Genomic DNA, 14,029 nt, shown 5'->3' on the forward strand with positions numbered 1-14,029 from the left:
AGAGTTTTTCTTTTCTCTTGAAAAATGTGTATTCTGACAGTTGAGCGTCTTACGACCACTTCACCATCGAGTGTCACTCCAAATCAAGTCGCAGCTGCGGCGGACGTGCCTGATTGAGAAGGAGGAGAATAAAAGAGAAGCCAAACTCAACAATCTGCCATAAGAAGGAAGCAGTTATCATCACCATGGCAATCGACAAAATGCTCTGCTTGCCCCACAGAGGCTGTCATGCCGCTTTCTTTTTTTTTTTCAGAAGAAGCTGCCATTTTGAGCACAGTGCACATGAGACCATGACAATGAGTAATTAAAGCAAGTCCAGGCGCCAGTGTTCCAGTTCCTAAAGATGCCATGACCTGGATGACCATGAACCATCACAGTCGCAAGTTACAAGGTAAATTTGACAGTTTAAGTGTGTAGACATATTTCAGCTTTTAACACCAAAGTTTCTGAGGTAAAGAGATGTGAGTGTTGGAGATAAATAACCCGACAAAGTAGGAACTCTTAAATGTTTGAGTTTCTCCATCCGTTTTCATGTCCCCGTGAGCCTGCACTGATGACTTGATTCGGGACACGGCTCTTGATAGGGGAAAGTTTGAGTGAACATGCAAATGAAGAGGGGGTAGATGTAATGGAATTTTGCCTCCTGTCTCAGAGGTTGGCACGGAGTGGCCGACTCACATGGTGCAACAAGCATTGCTGCATTCATTGTGGGTCTGTTGCTTCATTTCGCTCATGTTGTGTGCATCACAAGTGGAGAAATGTTACATGTGTTAAGTTTTCTCCACACTGCTGATGTCTTTTCCTGTGTTTTCCTGGTGCTCGTCAATCAAATATGCCGATCGTTAAAAACTGTCAAAGCGACAACATGATTCGCAAGAGTCCACCGTAGATCTTGGGAGGACAGTTTATCGCATTGGGAGCCAGAACCCAAAATGGTGACCCAAACTGGACTCTCTGTCCAAAATAAATGCTCCTTTTTTTTCACTAAACGAGGGTGGGGATTGCTAATGGTGGCAATGAACAGGAAGTTGGTAAATAGATGATATTGCAGACAGCATCTTTAAGTTACTGACCTCTGAGGTACAGAATATACATGAGAGAGAAGCAACCAAAAGCGATTTTTAGTTTTTGATATACTCCATTGAACATAATAGTGCTAAAGGTTGACGCCACTTTCTTTCTTGCAATTCAGATAAAAGAAGACAGGCTATGACTTAATTATTGCCAATTTTGAGTCCAAATATTTCTAAAATCTATCATATATATACCATGTACAAAATTCAACTAATAAGACTTAACGTAATAAGGCTTTAATACAGTTGCTTCTGATGCCGGACAAATGTTGCTCAAGACAATTTAATAATTGTTAATTTAATAATACATTTAATTTAATTTAACAATAATTGGCCAATTTGCTATTTCAGTTCACCACAATCATTTTTGTAAATAAAAAGGTTTTTGTCAATTCGTAAAAAAGAGCACTCAGTTCCTCGTGCACTGGTCTTCGTCATGACTTGGTCTCATCACATTAAAACCTTAACGAGGAGAGGATCTACTGTCGAATGTTGCACTTTTTTTTTATATATATATAAACTGCAGAGTGTAGATGCATTTACATATACTTCATTAAAAACATGAAACATTCTCTTTATTGATGAAAAAAAAAAACGCTAAGTGGCTATTTCCCTGTCGCCGTAAATATTTTTCAACATTTTGTGTTTCCGATAAAACTTCATAACAGAGACATCGAAAAAGTAAAGCCAGCAAAGCACAAGAGTTAATAACAAAGCAATTTATATGCCAAATAAGAATGCCTGTACAGTATATACAGTACATATGACCGCCTGAACACTACCAGGAAAATGCTTTTGCAAAACAATGGTAGATGCGACTTCCAGACTGTGATCCATGTCAACAATCAAAACTGTATTCTGTAAGACGCAATGATATAACGAGGGATTCCCGATCCCCCTCTGCAATTAAATATACACATCGCAAATACCTATGTAAAAACAACAATAATCTGTACACCGTTGTATGTAAAATACGATTGCACAACCCAACAAGTCCCACAACATATCTATATTTAAATTCAAGCAAGGCCTTGCCATTCAATCATAATTAAAAACATAACATAATGAACTGTGTGTTTTGGCAACTCCGCGACCACTCGACGGACGTTTCTGTCCTCGCTGTGAAACAGACAAAAGTCCTCCTCTGTCCATTTCCCTCGTTTACCAGTAAACACATGAAGAGCGGCTGAGACACCCGCTGAAGTGATGATGAGAGAAACCATGAGAGCTAACGGAAAGGTTCGGAAGACAAAGGTGTTTTTTTGTTTTTTTTACGCTGACGGATGAACATTTTGCAAGTGCATGGCTTTCTTTATCTTTACAGTGTGCGTTTTTAAAATGGTGTGCGGGTCGATGTGAAGGCGACCTCTTCACTCTCGACTCAAAGTTTCTGTCACGGGAACCTCTGAAGCAAAATCATACTGGAGTCCTCTCTGCTCTCCATCACTGTCCCACTTGACGGCTGCCACCTCCTCCTCAGCGAAGTTCCACACGGAGGTCCATGTCGCCTCCTCCTGTTGCTGAGCCACTTGAATCTTCCTCCTCCTCCTCCTCTTCCTGGAGTTCCTCAATGGCATCCATCTGAGACCTGGAGCACACCTCGCTCATTGGGGCCGAGTCCTCACACTCTGCCACCAGCTCGCTGGACATCTCGTTGTTTTTCTGCGGGGAGAGAAAGAATGAAAACGTAAACATTCTCAAAGACATTTTGAGTTAATTTAGATAAACGGTATTTTTATTTGTAGTTGGAACATTTTCAAAACATCCAAATTCAAGATGAAGTCTTGTTTGTAGTAAAAATATACTGAATGGCCAACAGGGGGCGACGCCACTGGTCGCAAAAAGAGCTCTATTTGAATAAAAAAATTATCTTTTTTTTTTTTATTAATAATGTCAGTAAATCTTTCCCTAAAACAGAAGCAGTTCTCACCTGTTTTCGATAAACATAGCACGCTGCTATGGCAACCATTGTTGACTCCCCAATGAAACCGGCCAGGAGGGATCCAACCCCAAGTGTCGCCCCGTGAACCCTGACAAAGAAACAAACAAAAAAAAACACTGAATTCACTTTTCTGTTGCTGCTGCTTTACAAATGTACCGTTAGTGGATTGTTGTTTGACCAGAAAAGCACACAACAGTAGTAAATAACAGTATGTCATGAGTCATGGTGCTGACCTTTGTAACCCTGAGAGCGTTCTCTGAGGTGTTGACTTACCCCATATAAGGCAGAACAACTAAACTGGTGATGAGGACAATGATGCGGAGAACCGAGCTGGGGGCCAGCACAAAGGTCTTTTTCAGGGTCATGAGCCATCCAGTCAAATGAGCCCGAACAGTCACTGCAAACACACACAAAGTGGAAACATCACCCCACTGGTCTGAGCTACGCCCTGATTTAAGCCAAAGCAGGAGGGAAAATGCAGCTGCACACTAGTGATGGAGGGGAAAATAAACCCCTGAAAGATCAAATGAAGCGTCTTACCTGGCAAAGGAAAAAAGGAGAAAATCCGGAGTGGGATCACACACAGCTTAGCGAAAGCATAATCCACTCCGATGATATCAACCAGGATCTTCTCGGACACATTTGGACTCCAAAACACCACAAAACAAAGCTGGACACACAACAAGCAAAAGCTAATTAATTTTTGTGTTTGTTGCGCCACAATAGTCGCCCGGTACATCTCATTAGATTTCATTACTTCATTAAATCAAGGGCTTTTCCATATTGAACGCAAGCCTTTGAAGCACAAAAACAGGCGAGCAAACACATGTCGGACAATGTTATTGTTTCTGGAAGCGGTTTCTGAAGCACGGGCAGAATTTTACTGTGTGATCAGAACATTAGCGAGTGTTTTACATCAGTATAAACCAGATCTGATCTCAATATCAATACACCCAACCGTTTTTGTTTTTTAACTAACTGCACAAAAAATTCTCTACGCTTCAAAATTAGAACGAACATCAGAGGCTCTCTGGGTCTGTAAAAGGTGTCTTTCTGGTTCAGGCCGACAACAATGCTTGCTTCTGGCTGTTGCTGGTTGTTTTGATAGTTGTTTGTTTCCAAAAGACGCTTATTGTAGCCTTCGGTGTTTGCAACAAACTGTTGTTATCAACACATCAGCCGTGAGGGACTTTCCCGCTGTTTTTTTTCGGACTTGTACCTCCTATTTACGGTTCTGTAGATAAAGCCGACTTCACACCTGTCTTGGCTCGCGCTGCTAACGTTGTAGCTCTAACTGAAATCTGGATATATATATAGAAAACAGCGAACCTCCAGCAGGGACAGGCGAGCCTCAAAACCCTCCACCATTTTAAATGCAGGTATTTCAGAAACCACCTTAATGCACTTAAAAAAGGTTATTTTCCTTTCACTGGTGTACCACAAGGATCCAGTCTAGATCCCCTTTCTTTGGTGGGATACGCCACCTCATTGTTTCGTTATAGCACTGAGTTGTCAGTTTCTGTCAGAGCTGCTATGGCAAAAAGACATTTTAGACATTTTAGACAAAATGTTATCTAACAATAAAAGTACAAATATGTGTATCTGTATGGACAATGTGGCCATATTGTTGACAATCTTGTTAAAAGACACCATGTGACACTGGTTCAGCAACATTCATTTGCAACTCAGGCTCCGCCTCCCTATCTCCAACAAACATCTCAACACCTTGATTCAAATTTTAAAGTTTCAATTTCTATTTTATTACCCGTTTCATGTATTTAGTTTAGACACTAAAAACTCAGATCTGAGAGACAGTAATTTGTGTTTATAAACGGTTACATTTAAATATGCCAGTCTTCGTCTAATAAACATTTCAACATCTTATTCTTCACACAAAAGCAGACACTTGCAGATGATGAATCGCTCAAATTCATCTGGTTTTGTTTTAGAAGCAGTCAAAACATGGAAATAGCTCTTGTGACTAATGACTTCCTCTGGTATGACTTTACCATCTATCGTTATTTTAGCAGCTCGGCGGCAGATAATGACTAATTTTTATGGTTTAACCAAAACAGTGACTCAGCCGTGGTTTCTCTAAACAAGGTGAGACATCCACGCGCGCTGCCTCACCGTCTGTTTTCATAGCACATTCGTTACAGCACATCACTCATTTCCCCCCTCTCCAACACACTGCCTCCTCTGCCGTGTTTTGTCCCGTCGTACTCTCTTCATCTGTAATCGGCGCGAGTCCAGACATGCGGGCTGTCAGCTGCTGGTACAGGCCGTACCTATGCATGTGCCTGTTGTTTTGTGCTGAACACGCACACTCACGTGTGCTGTGTGTGTTTTCAGTGCTGGGTTGTTTTTTTTTTTTTACATCTGGCGTGAAATTCTCCTCCTACCCCCTGAAAAGGGCCCAACCTTGGGCAGTCACTTCCTGTTTTTCTTGTCGAGCTCTCAGGACAAATAAATGGGGCAAAGGCTCTGCTCAACTTCCCCTGCGCTCACTTTGGATCACGTTAAATTTAGTAGGCGTCGAACTTTATCAGAGACACTGGTCCGCGGCGTGTTGTTGCAGATCTGCTCGTCTTAACATGTTGGAAAAAACACAGTCAGTCATGTGACTGCAGCCCTTATTGTTAACAAAAGTACACCTGCAAGGGGCTTTAAGAATGTAAACTGATATGTTTTATGTAAATGCCTGTTTTATGGCGGTCTTAAAGTCTGGGTGGGAGCGGGGAGGAGACAAAAGCGCCCCTTTTTACTTGACACAAATTCCCATCCTAATGCGTTTCCTCTCCCTGTGCAACCAGAAACCACAACAGGACAGCAAAGTAAAAGTACATTCAAAACATCTAACAATGGAGCTGTGAATCCTCCATCATTTCAGACATCGTCATAACAAAACATCTTATGTCCTCCGTGAGACCAAACCAGTCAGATCAGTCTGGGAACTAAATCCTGCGACGGTATCTAATGTCCAATGATACAGCCGGTTTTGAAAAATGTAAACACGACAGCAGGAAGCAAATGATGTCCAAAAAAAACATTGCATTTTTAAAAGGGTAAAAAAAGACTTGCTTAGCCTGTGAGGTTTAGCAGGGAACCATTAAAGCCAACTAACACCGACAGTCAGAGGACTCGAGTGTCAACGAAGGACGAAATAGATTGTAAACAAACACCATGCATGGCAGGGGCTGCCTATAGTGACAACTACCACTGAAACATTACGCTCGCTGTATCGTTTACCAGGTTTGAATAACACTATTGTCCAAATGACAAGTGTTTATACCATTTTTATCCACAAATGATGTCAGTACTTACTGTGAGTGAGAGAGCCACACAGCAGAATGTAAACTTTTTAATGTGTGACTTGGTGACAGGGGTGCCGGCGTTCATCTTGTTGCTGGGATTGTTCTGTTGGTGAAAGGAATTATTATTATTATTATTATTATTATTATTATTATTATTATTATTATTATTATTATTATTATTAGTGGTGGTGTAAAAAAAGCACAAATGTCCCCAGTGCAGAGAAACACGTGCGGGAAGAGTCGGGTTTACCTTGTCAAAGGCAGGGTACACTGCTCGGAGTTCAGTTAACCAACCGTACGGCATGTGACCCACAGGGTAAGTGGCAGTGAGCACGGCCACAGCCTGGAATGACAAAGATACAAGTCATCGGCACGCCGCCACAATAAATGACAGGTGTCTAACAATAGCTGACATTAACGCCACGCGTGTGTCTCTCTCTCTCTCACTTCCCTTTTAACGTGAGACTTTTCACACGCGTACGACTGGATGAGGAGGACAGCAGCGCCGTACAGTAGGAATGTTTTCACTCGTGATTAATCATGTCTAGAGTTTAACATGTACACGGTGAATCACTCAAAACCACTGGCAGCCAGTGTTGTCAATGATTTCCAGTTCATTCTGGTAAACAGCAACGCATTGTCCTTCGTATTTAGGTTCTTGTGGAAGCCAGAAAGCTCCAGAGGGATTGTTGGCATTTCATATGCAATAACTTGCAGGGAAAATTAACTTCTCATAGCTGTAAAATCCCACTTCATGACCCACAAGCCTGTAATATTAGTCCTAGTAGCACCATTATGGAGTTTGTGGTGATTTTATGATAAATACCAGAATGAATGTGAAATGTTTTTTTTTCCTCATAAAGAAAATAACAGTTGAGGAGAATTAAAGCCGGGCTATGCTCACCTCTGTAGCGTCAGAGGTGAGGTCACGAGACACAAAGAGGTTGACGATGGGTCGACTGATGCGCTGAGTGGCCAGGATGAGGGCCAGGGGCCACCAGAAATTCAGCATCTTCTTGATGGTGGCATCGCCCTGCAGGGACCGTGACATAGCAGATAAATCACACACGACTGTTTTTTTTTTTTAATGTTCCCACATTCAAATAACACCACAGTGCCTTTGGTTCTGGTGGCTAACCTAGACAGTGTGTAAAAGTATACTGTAAAAAAACAAAAAACAACCCCCTCATTTAGTTTGGCCCTATTTTTCTTTTATTGCCTCCCTCTGTGGGCTGTGACAAAAAAAAAAAAAAAAAAAAAACACTTTAACAAGACAAAAAAAAAGGCAGCACTTACACCGACATCGAGTCCACTAGAGTCTGGGATGTTGTCGTGAATGTTACAGTAGTATCCCAGACCCACGATGGTAAAACGGACCAAGGCACCCATGTACAGGGAGAGGATGGGGATGAGTAAAGGCTCCACACACTGCAGGTTACTGTGGAGGAGAATGGACACGAACACAATCTACACAGAAGCAACACAAGAGCAGAAAAACATCAACAATCGTTCACAGTAAAAAGTAGGCAAAGATTCATTTACATCATAAGTATGTTTTTATTGAGTTCTATATTGTTCCATATCAACACTTGTTTTGAAATTCTGTGAAATATCATCAAAAATATTGTTATTGCAATAAGTTTGATATCCTTTTCCTATGGCCCACCCTTACTGATTACTGATTATAGGAAAGGTTAAACTAATGAACAAGAATAACTATGGAATTAAACACTTTAAAAAGCTGTGATTAAAATAAGCACCACTGTTTCCTAAAGTCAGGATCAACACTGTAAAGAAACCAAAGCATTTATTTGTTTGCTTTTGTACACAGTTCATGACAGGGAAGAATCTATTAAATACATGTTGTGATTCCACAAGATCACGTCACAGTATTTGATGGAACACTGAAATAATGTCTAAACATATGTGGTTAGGTTTGGGAACATATTTGATATTAGTCAATAAACTTGAGAGTGAGTAAACATTTTTTGTGTACAAAACCTTGTTAACAGAATGTTCACTTTTTTTTCAAAACCAACCTGTTTTACCAAAAAAAAAACAAAAAAAAACAGTGGATCTTACCTGTGCCACGACATCAGAGATTGAGGCTGAACCCACTATGACGCTGTACTTGTGCTTGAGGAGAATCCCTGCATGAATCCACGCCTGCAGACAGAACAATGGACAGAGACTTTACACCACGCTTTCAAAAACACAAAAGCTCTATTTTGCCCCCTTTTTTTCCTCTCAACCGCAGCTAAATGACAGTCTCTGTAATGTAAGCGGGAGAGGCTTTGAAGCAGAGGATACACTATCATTTGTCACCAGCACGAACCAGCGATTATTGCCAGACTGATCCATATCAGATGCTTTTTCTAAATCCTCCTCCTCCTGCATGATAAAATGTCTGACGACTTGTGCAGAATAATCCTGCCATAGTGCACACTCACCATTGCATCCAGCAAAGGGAACGCAGCCAGGTATAAGAAAGCCTTTCTGGTCTTGGTCCCCACAGAGTCATCCACATGGTGGAGCTTATTAATGATGTAGTATCCTAAATCAGTGTAAGCTAAAGAGGGGAAGAAGGGAAAAAAGAGGATGCAGAGTTTAAGCAGAGGCTTGTTTTGTTTTGAAGAGCAGGGATTGTGACTCTCACCAGAGATAAAGCTGTCAGAAAGGTGCTACACAGATGCAACTTAAGGTATTTGCGGTGATTGTCACTTCCACAGGATGTGGTTTTATCACAGCGGGTCATCATGTGTGCATAAACTGCCCTTAAACGCACCTATCAGGATGTGCAGGACGAAGGCGATGGTTCCAGCCACCACCATGCAGAGTACCGCCTTCCTCCGGTCCCTCCTGCTGTTGACAAACACCAAACCCACATTCTTGAAGTCGCTCATTGGCCCGGTGAAGAACTTCATCAGAGAGTAGGCCAGCCCATAGCTGGCCAGCATTTCAACAGTGTCCTCTTTGACTGTGGCTATGCCCCGGTTGAGGGCCTGGAAGAGATAATGCAGAGTGGGTGTGGAGAGAAAGAGAGAGAGTTGTCAGGGGAAGACATGACCACCATGACTGAGTCTGACTTTATCTCTGACCAGATGGGGATTGTAGCTCTGCCACAGCCCCAGGCGTTCCTGCATTAAAAACCAAATAACTGCATGTGCTTGAGAGAGGACAATAAAAACAGAGCTTGTTTTGAGCTGGAGTGCGTGCCACCATCACATCCAAGCAGGAAACACCCACAATACTCTGTCCAAAAATGACTTCCATTCACTTTTACCTTCACGCGAACAAGCACAGCTGCCTTTTGCAATGGCTGCGTGCTATTTATACTGCGTTACATAAGCTTAATCCCGACATCTCCCAGCTTCAATGACTTGAGTTTTAAACTCTCACACTATCTGCCTGGTGTTTAATGGAGTAAGTGCAGACACCATATCAGTCACATGGCTGAGCGAGGGCAGGAAATGACCGGGCAGGAAAACATGTAAATTAAAGAAAATTTAACACACACACAAACTGTGTGTGTGTTAAAATGATAAAACAAAGCGTTAGAAGACAAATGTGTGACATTATATGAAGTTTCTACATTGAGGATTAATTACATAACAGAAACTACTATGGACTTGTTGTGAGCACTTTTATCGCACGCCTTCATCATCCTCATCTCCAAACAGACTGTAGAGGATCAGATTTACTGATAAACAACTGACAAACCATGTCTGTGCTGGAAAATAACTAACACCAAAATCTGCAGGAATGTGGTAGTTTATCTATTTATCTGTTCATTTAAGAAACAACAGGGTCATCCTGAGTGTGGGATCCACAGAGCTCAACATTTGGCAAACCTTTTACGAGGCCCACACCCAAGATTTGTTTACTAGCAGGAGTGTAGCACAGCATTAAAGGGAATAGATCACACGGAAACATCCTTATTAAATAAACCGAATACTACGAGAAATCCTTTGGTCCAGAAAATGTTGAAAAATGTTGATTGGTGCTCACCAAACCTGGACATTATGATGTTCTCAAATGTCTTGTTTTGTCCACAAACCAAAAAGTATTCTTTTTTTAATTGAATAATTGATTGAATAGTTATATGGAGAAAAGAAACAGAAATATTTGCATACTGAATACTCATGTGAGTCAAAATGATGACCCTTTTGAGCACAGCTGTGAACCCCTGTGTGTTGTTTACAAATAACACAATGGAGTTGACCTACATTGGTTTGTCTATGGTGATCAATAACAATAACAGTTAAGATTCTGTTATTTATGTTCACAAAACATTCTACTACACTTTAGTGACAACAATTTTCACGGGAGATTGTTTTTGTATCTGTAAGTTACAAAGAATTTACAACAAAATTTGGTCAGGGTAACTGTGTCGGGCGTTTTCATAATGCAACAAAAAGCAGACGTGAAAAACAAACTCACGTTTTTATGCCTTTGTGCACTCATATAGGCCATGTCTACTTTCCTCTAAATGGGAACATAATTTAGTAAATTGACATCATGTGTTATTGCAGAAGACCTGAAACTACTGATAAAGACCATTAACTAATTAAGTAATTATTTACTGTTACGTCATTAATCAAGTGAGGAGTAAACAAATTGTTGGCGACACACTACTTCCATTACTCGCTTTACTTTTCAAACTGGAAGACTACAGTACAGTCATTGGTCCCATGTCAACACAGATTAAAATCATTTGGCTAATGTAATATTTTGATTTAAATCTCTGTCTGAGGATCACCTGCAATCCCTCCAAGACCCACCAGTGGGCCGCGGCCCATACTTTGAGCAGCACGGTCTAAATAATGTATGTTAATCTGCCTTGAATGTCTCAGGCTATATGCTAAGCTAGCTGTGGCTAAAACGCAAGCCCGTGTCACCTTTCAAAGACATATACAAAGGTTTAAAAATACTCTAAAAATGAAACAAATGTGGGTGTTTTTTTTTTTGTTCTTTTGAGCCGCTTCAAAAACAGATGATGCTCGGCGGCGGCAGCGGAAAACACACTGAGGAGGAATTATTCCCCAAATGGCGGATTAAAAAAAAAGAGAAGAAGCTGTTAGCTGCTGCCTTCAATGACCTACAGAGAGAAGACAGTCAATCACGACATGAACGGTACCTGTTCCCCGATGTCGATGGCGACATTGGTGATCGCCAGAGGCACCAGAAAGCGGAGGAGAGGCCAGTAAGGAGTGAGAGATGGAAAGTCCACCATAGTAGAAGCCGGGCTGACAGAGCGAGGGGCATCTGCCTCGGTCTTGATTGATTGAGAAGAAAAACCCGAAGATTAGCGGCTTGAAAACGGCAGCGACAGCACCTGTGTGTCCAGCGACAACCGGGGGGGAGGTTACACGGAGCGAGAGCAGGAGCAGTAGCCGGGGGGCGCTGCTCCTGTAGCGGCGGCAGCGGCTTCGCTATCTGGAAGGTCAATGGAAATTTCAAATGGGTGCATCTTCCTCGCAAATCATTGTGGAGGAAAAGAAGTAGGTGGGGGGAGAGACACAGGGCGATACATAAACAGCGCCGAATCGGAGCCAGGAAGCGTCCCAACACGTCGTCAAATCGAGATTGAAGTGATCCTTATGATCCGGGACTGGCTGCGTCCGTTTTCTAGCTGCGCCTTTCACTGCGCCTGTGCCGCTGCTGTCCGGGTGTTGTCGACCCTTCCCGAGGCTGCAGCCCACTGCCTCAAGCACGTGGGCCTGTCCGTGACATCATCACCACCGTCGTCATCATCGAGCCTAAATGTGGCTGTCAGTAACACATAGTGCAGGCAGCGCGTCTCTGTTTACTTTAAAACGGACCCACCACTGCTGTGACATGGTGGCAGGGGCGTGTCAAGGGAGTTTAGGGGCTCCGGGCCAAGGGGACACATCTGTCCTGTACCCTATTATCATGTGTCCCATTAATACTGGTTTTAAATAGGATTTTAACCAGTGGGGATGTTTTTAATTTGCATTTTACAAAGAATGCAGATTTTCAGATCTTCAGATAGGTAATCGCACTACTTTGTTCTTTGACGGCCTCCTTTTTTTTGCAGGATGCATATTCCACTCACAATAATTTGGTTTTCTTAATGTCACGTAAACAAGTTAGTCCGACAAAACTAGCTCAATGTTCGTCATACTAACTTGATTACGTGACATTCAGAAAACCAATTTATTGTCTTAGTCTGACTAAGATCAGACTTTTATCTAGTCTTAATAGGACTAGCATACCTGAATAATGGCAAATGGTCTGAATTTACATAGCACTTTTCTATTTTACAAGTTAGTCCAACTAAAACCAAGCTAGTCTTAGTCGCACTAACTTGTTTATGTGACATTAAGAAAACCAAATTGTTGTCTTAGTCTGACAAATAACAGACAGTTTTGCCATTCACCCATACTTTCATAGAAATGGAGCAACATGGGGTTAAATGCCTTGCCCAAGGACACATCGGATGTAGACTAGTCGAGCCAGGAATTGAACCCACAACCTTCAAGTTGAATGACAACTTTATCTACTGCCACCCCTAATGTGGTTCACCATCCGATTACTCCTGTACAGTATACACTAAGTTGGACTAGAGTCGGACTCTTTGACCCGGAAGTAGGAGGAGATGATGTATGAACTGCAGTACTGTTAGCACCTTATATTCATTCTCAATTAATATATAGATTGGAAAATCAGTAAAACAGTAGGGAAAAAAATCACACAAATTTAGCTTCCTCAGTTTCTGGCTGCATCTTGACTTACAGGAACTGAACAGAGCCATCGTTAATGTCATCACTAACACCTGTGCTTTTCCTGCCAAAATGGCTGCTGTTCAAAAATGGACGACTGTGTGTGTGTGTGCGTGTGCGTGCGTGTGTGTGGGACAAACACATGTGAGCCCAGGCCAAGACAAAGTGGGCAAAGCAGCAAGTGAGCAAGGAAGTTCAGATTACTTGGTAAGTTGTGAAAAAAATGTTTTTGTCTCTCTTGATTCAAGCTGTTGGTTATAAATTAACTCTAGTTAATAGCCCCTGGTACCATCACTAGTTATGCTTACTTACATGAGTAAACGATTTAGTGATGCAATGTTCCATATTTTTCATGCAAAATAGTTTGTTTACACTGTGTACCTTCCTTTAAAGACAAAGTAAACGCATAATATGGCAATATCTACAGAAATACTGACCCCTGGTGGACAAGAGGGGAATACTTACTTAACTAGACTTACTTAAAACACACAAACAAAATAAATACCAGTTTACCCCAAAGTAATGTCAGTTTTACATATTTTAACTATGTGTCAGTTTTTAGTGCATCTATCATCCTAGCTACCTTTTACTCACCTTTGACCCTATCCAGCTGACATTGGCTCCACCTCCCCCCGTGACTCATGTGGAGAATAATAGATGTTGTTTTATTAAGAAGTTTGAAAGCACAGTTAACTGGTTTCTTCTTCATTCACTCTGGAGCAAAACTTAATCTTTAACTATCTGACATTTTATATTGACTGATTTGATTGAACGTTTTCGTCCACACTGCACACAGCTCTGTCATATTCAGAGGTGGAAAGAATACTGAAATATTCTACTCAAGTAAAACTACCCCTATTTAGAATTTTTTTTTTTTACTTAAGTACAGGTAAAAGTACTGGTCTAAAAATGTACTCAAGTTAAAATAAAAAAGTAGGTTGTTTAAAATGTACTCCA

The 14,029-nt window shown here is 41.5% G+C and overlaps 1 protein-coding gene across 1 annotated transcript; it reads right to left on the reverse strand.

The window, feature by feature from the left end:
- Positions 1-1,587: 1,587 nt before the first annotated feature.
- On the reverse strand, positions 1,588-12,144 carry ankha (ANKH inorganic pyrophosphate transport regulator a). Its single transcript, XM_058640585.1, has 12 exons — positions 11,467-12,144; positions 9,115-9,331; positions 8,780-8,898; positions 8,412-8,495; positions 7,626-7,796; positions 7,234-7,362; positions 6,580-6,672; positions 6,340-6,432; positions 3,556-3,685; positions 3,289-3,412; positions 3,004-3,103; positions 1,588-2,735 (listed from the first exon to the last, which is right to left on the reverse strand). The coding sequence occupies exons 1-12, from the start codon at positions 11,560-11,562 to the stop codon at positions 2,550-2,552; spliced, it is 1,542 nt and encodes a 513-aa protein (XP_058496568.1). The 5' UTR covers positions 11,563-12,144; the 3' UTR covers positions 1,588-2,549.
- Positions 12,145-14,029: the final 1,885 nt, after the last annotated feature.

The sequence above is a fragment of the Solea solea genome, chromosome 1 (assembly GCF_958295425.1).
Source record: "Solea solea chromosome 1, fSolSol10.1, whole genome shotgun sequence".
In the NCBI taxonomy this organism is placed as follows: Eukaryota; Metazoa; Chordata; class Actinopteri; order Pleuronectiformes; family Soleidae; genus Solea; species Solea solea.

Excerpts from the sequence above, each read along its gene's own strand:
- ankha (XM_058640585.1), bottom strand. The coding sequence starts at position 11,562 with ATGGTGGACTTTCCATCTCTCACTCCTTACTGGCCTCTCCTCCGCTTT. Across the intron at positions 9,332-11,466 it reads CCATCGACATCGGGGAACAG|GCCCTCAACCGGGGCATAGC; the intron begins GTACCGTTCATG and ends TATCTCTTCCAG. Across the intron at positions 6,433-6,579 it reads TGTACCCTGCCTTTGACAAG|AACAATCCCAGCAACAAGAT; the intron begins GTAAACCCGACT and ends TTTCACCAACAG.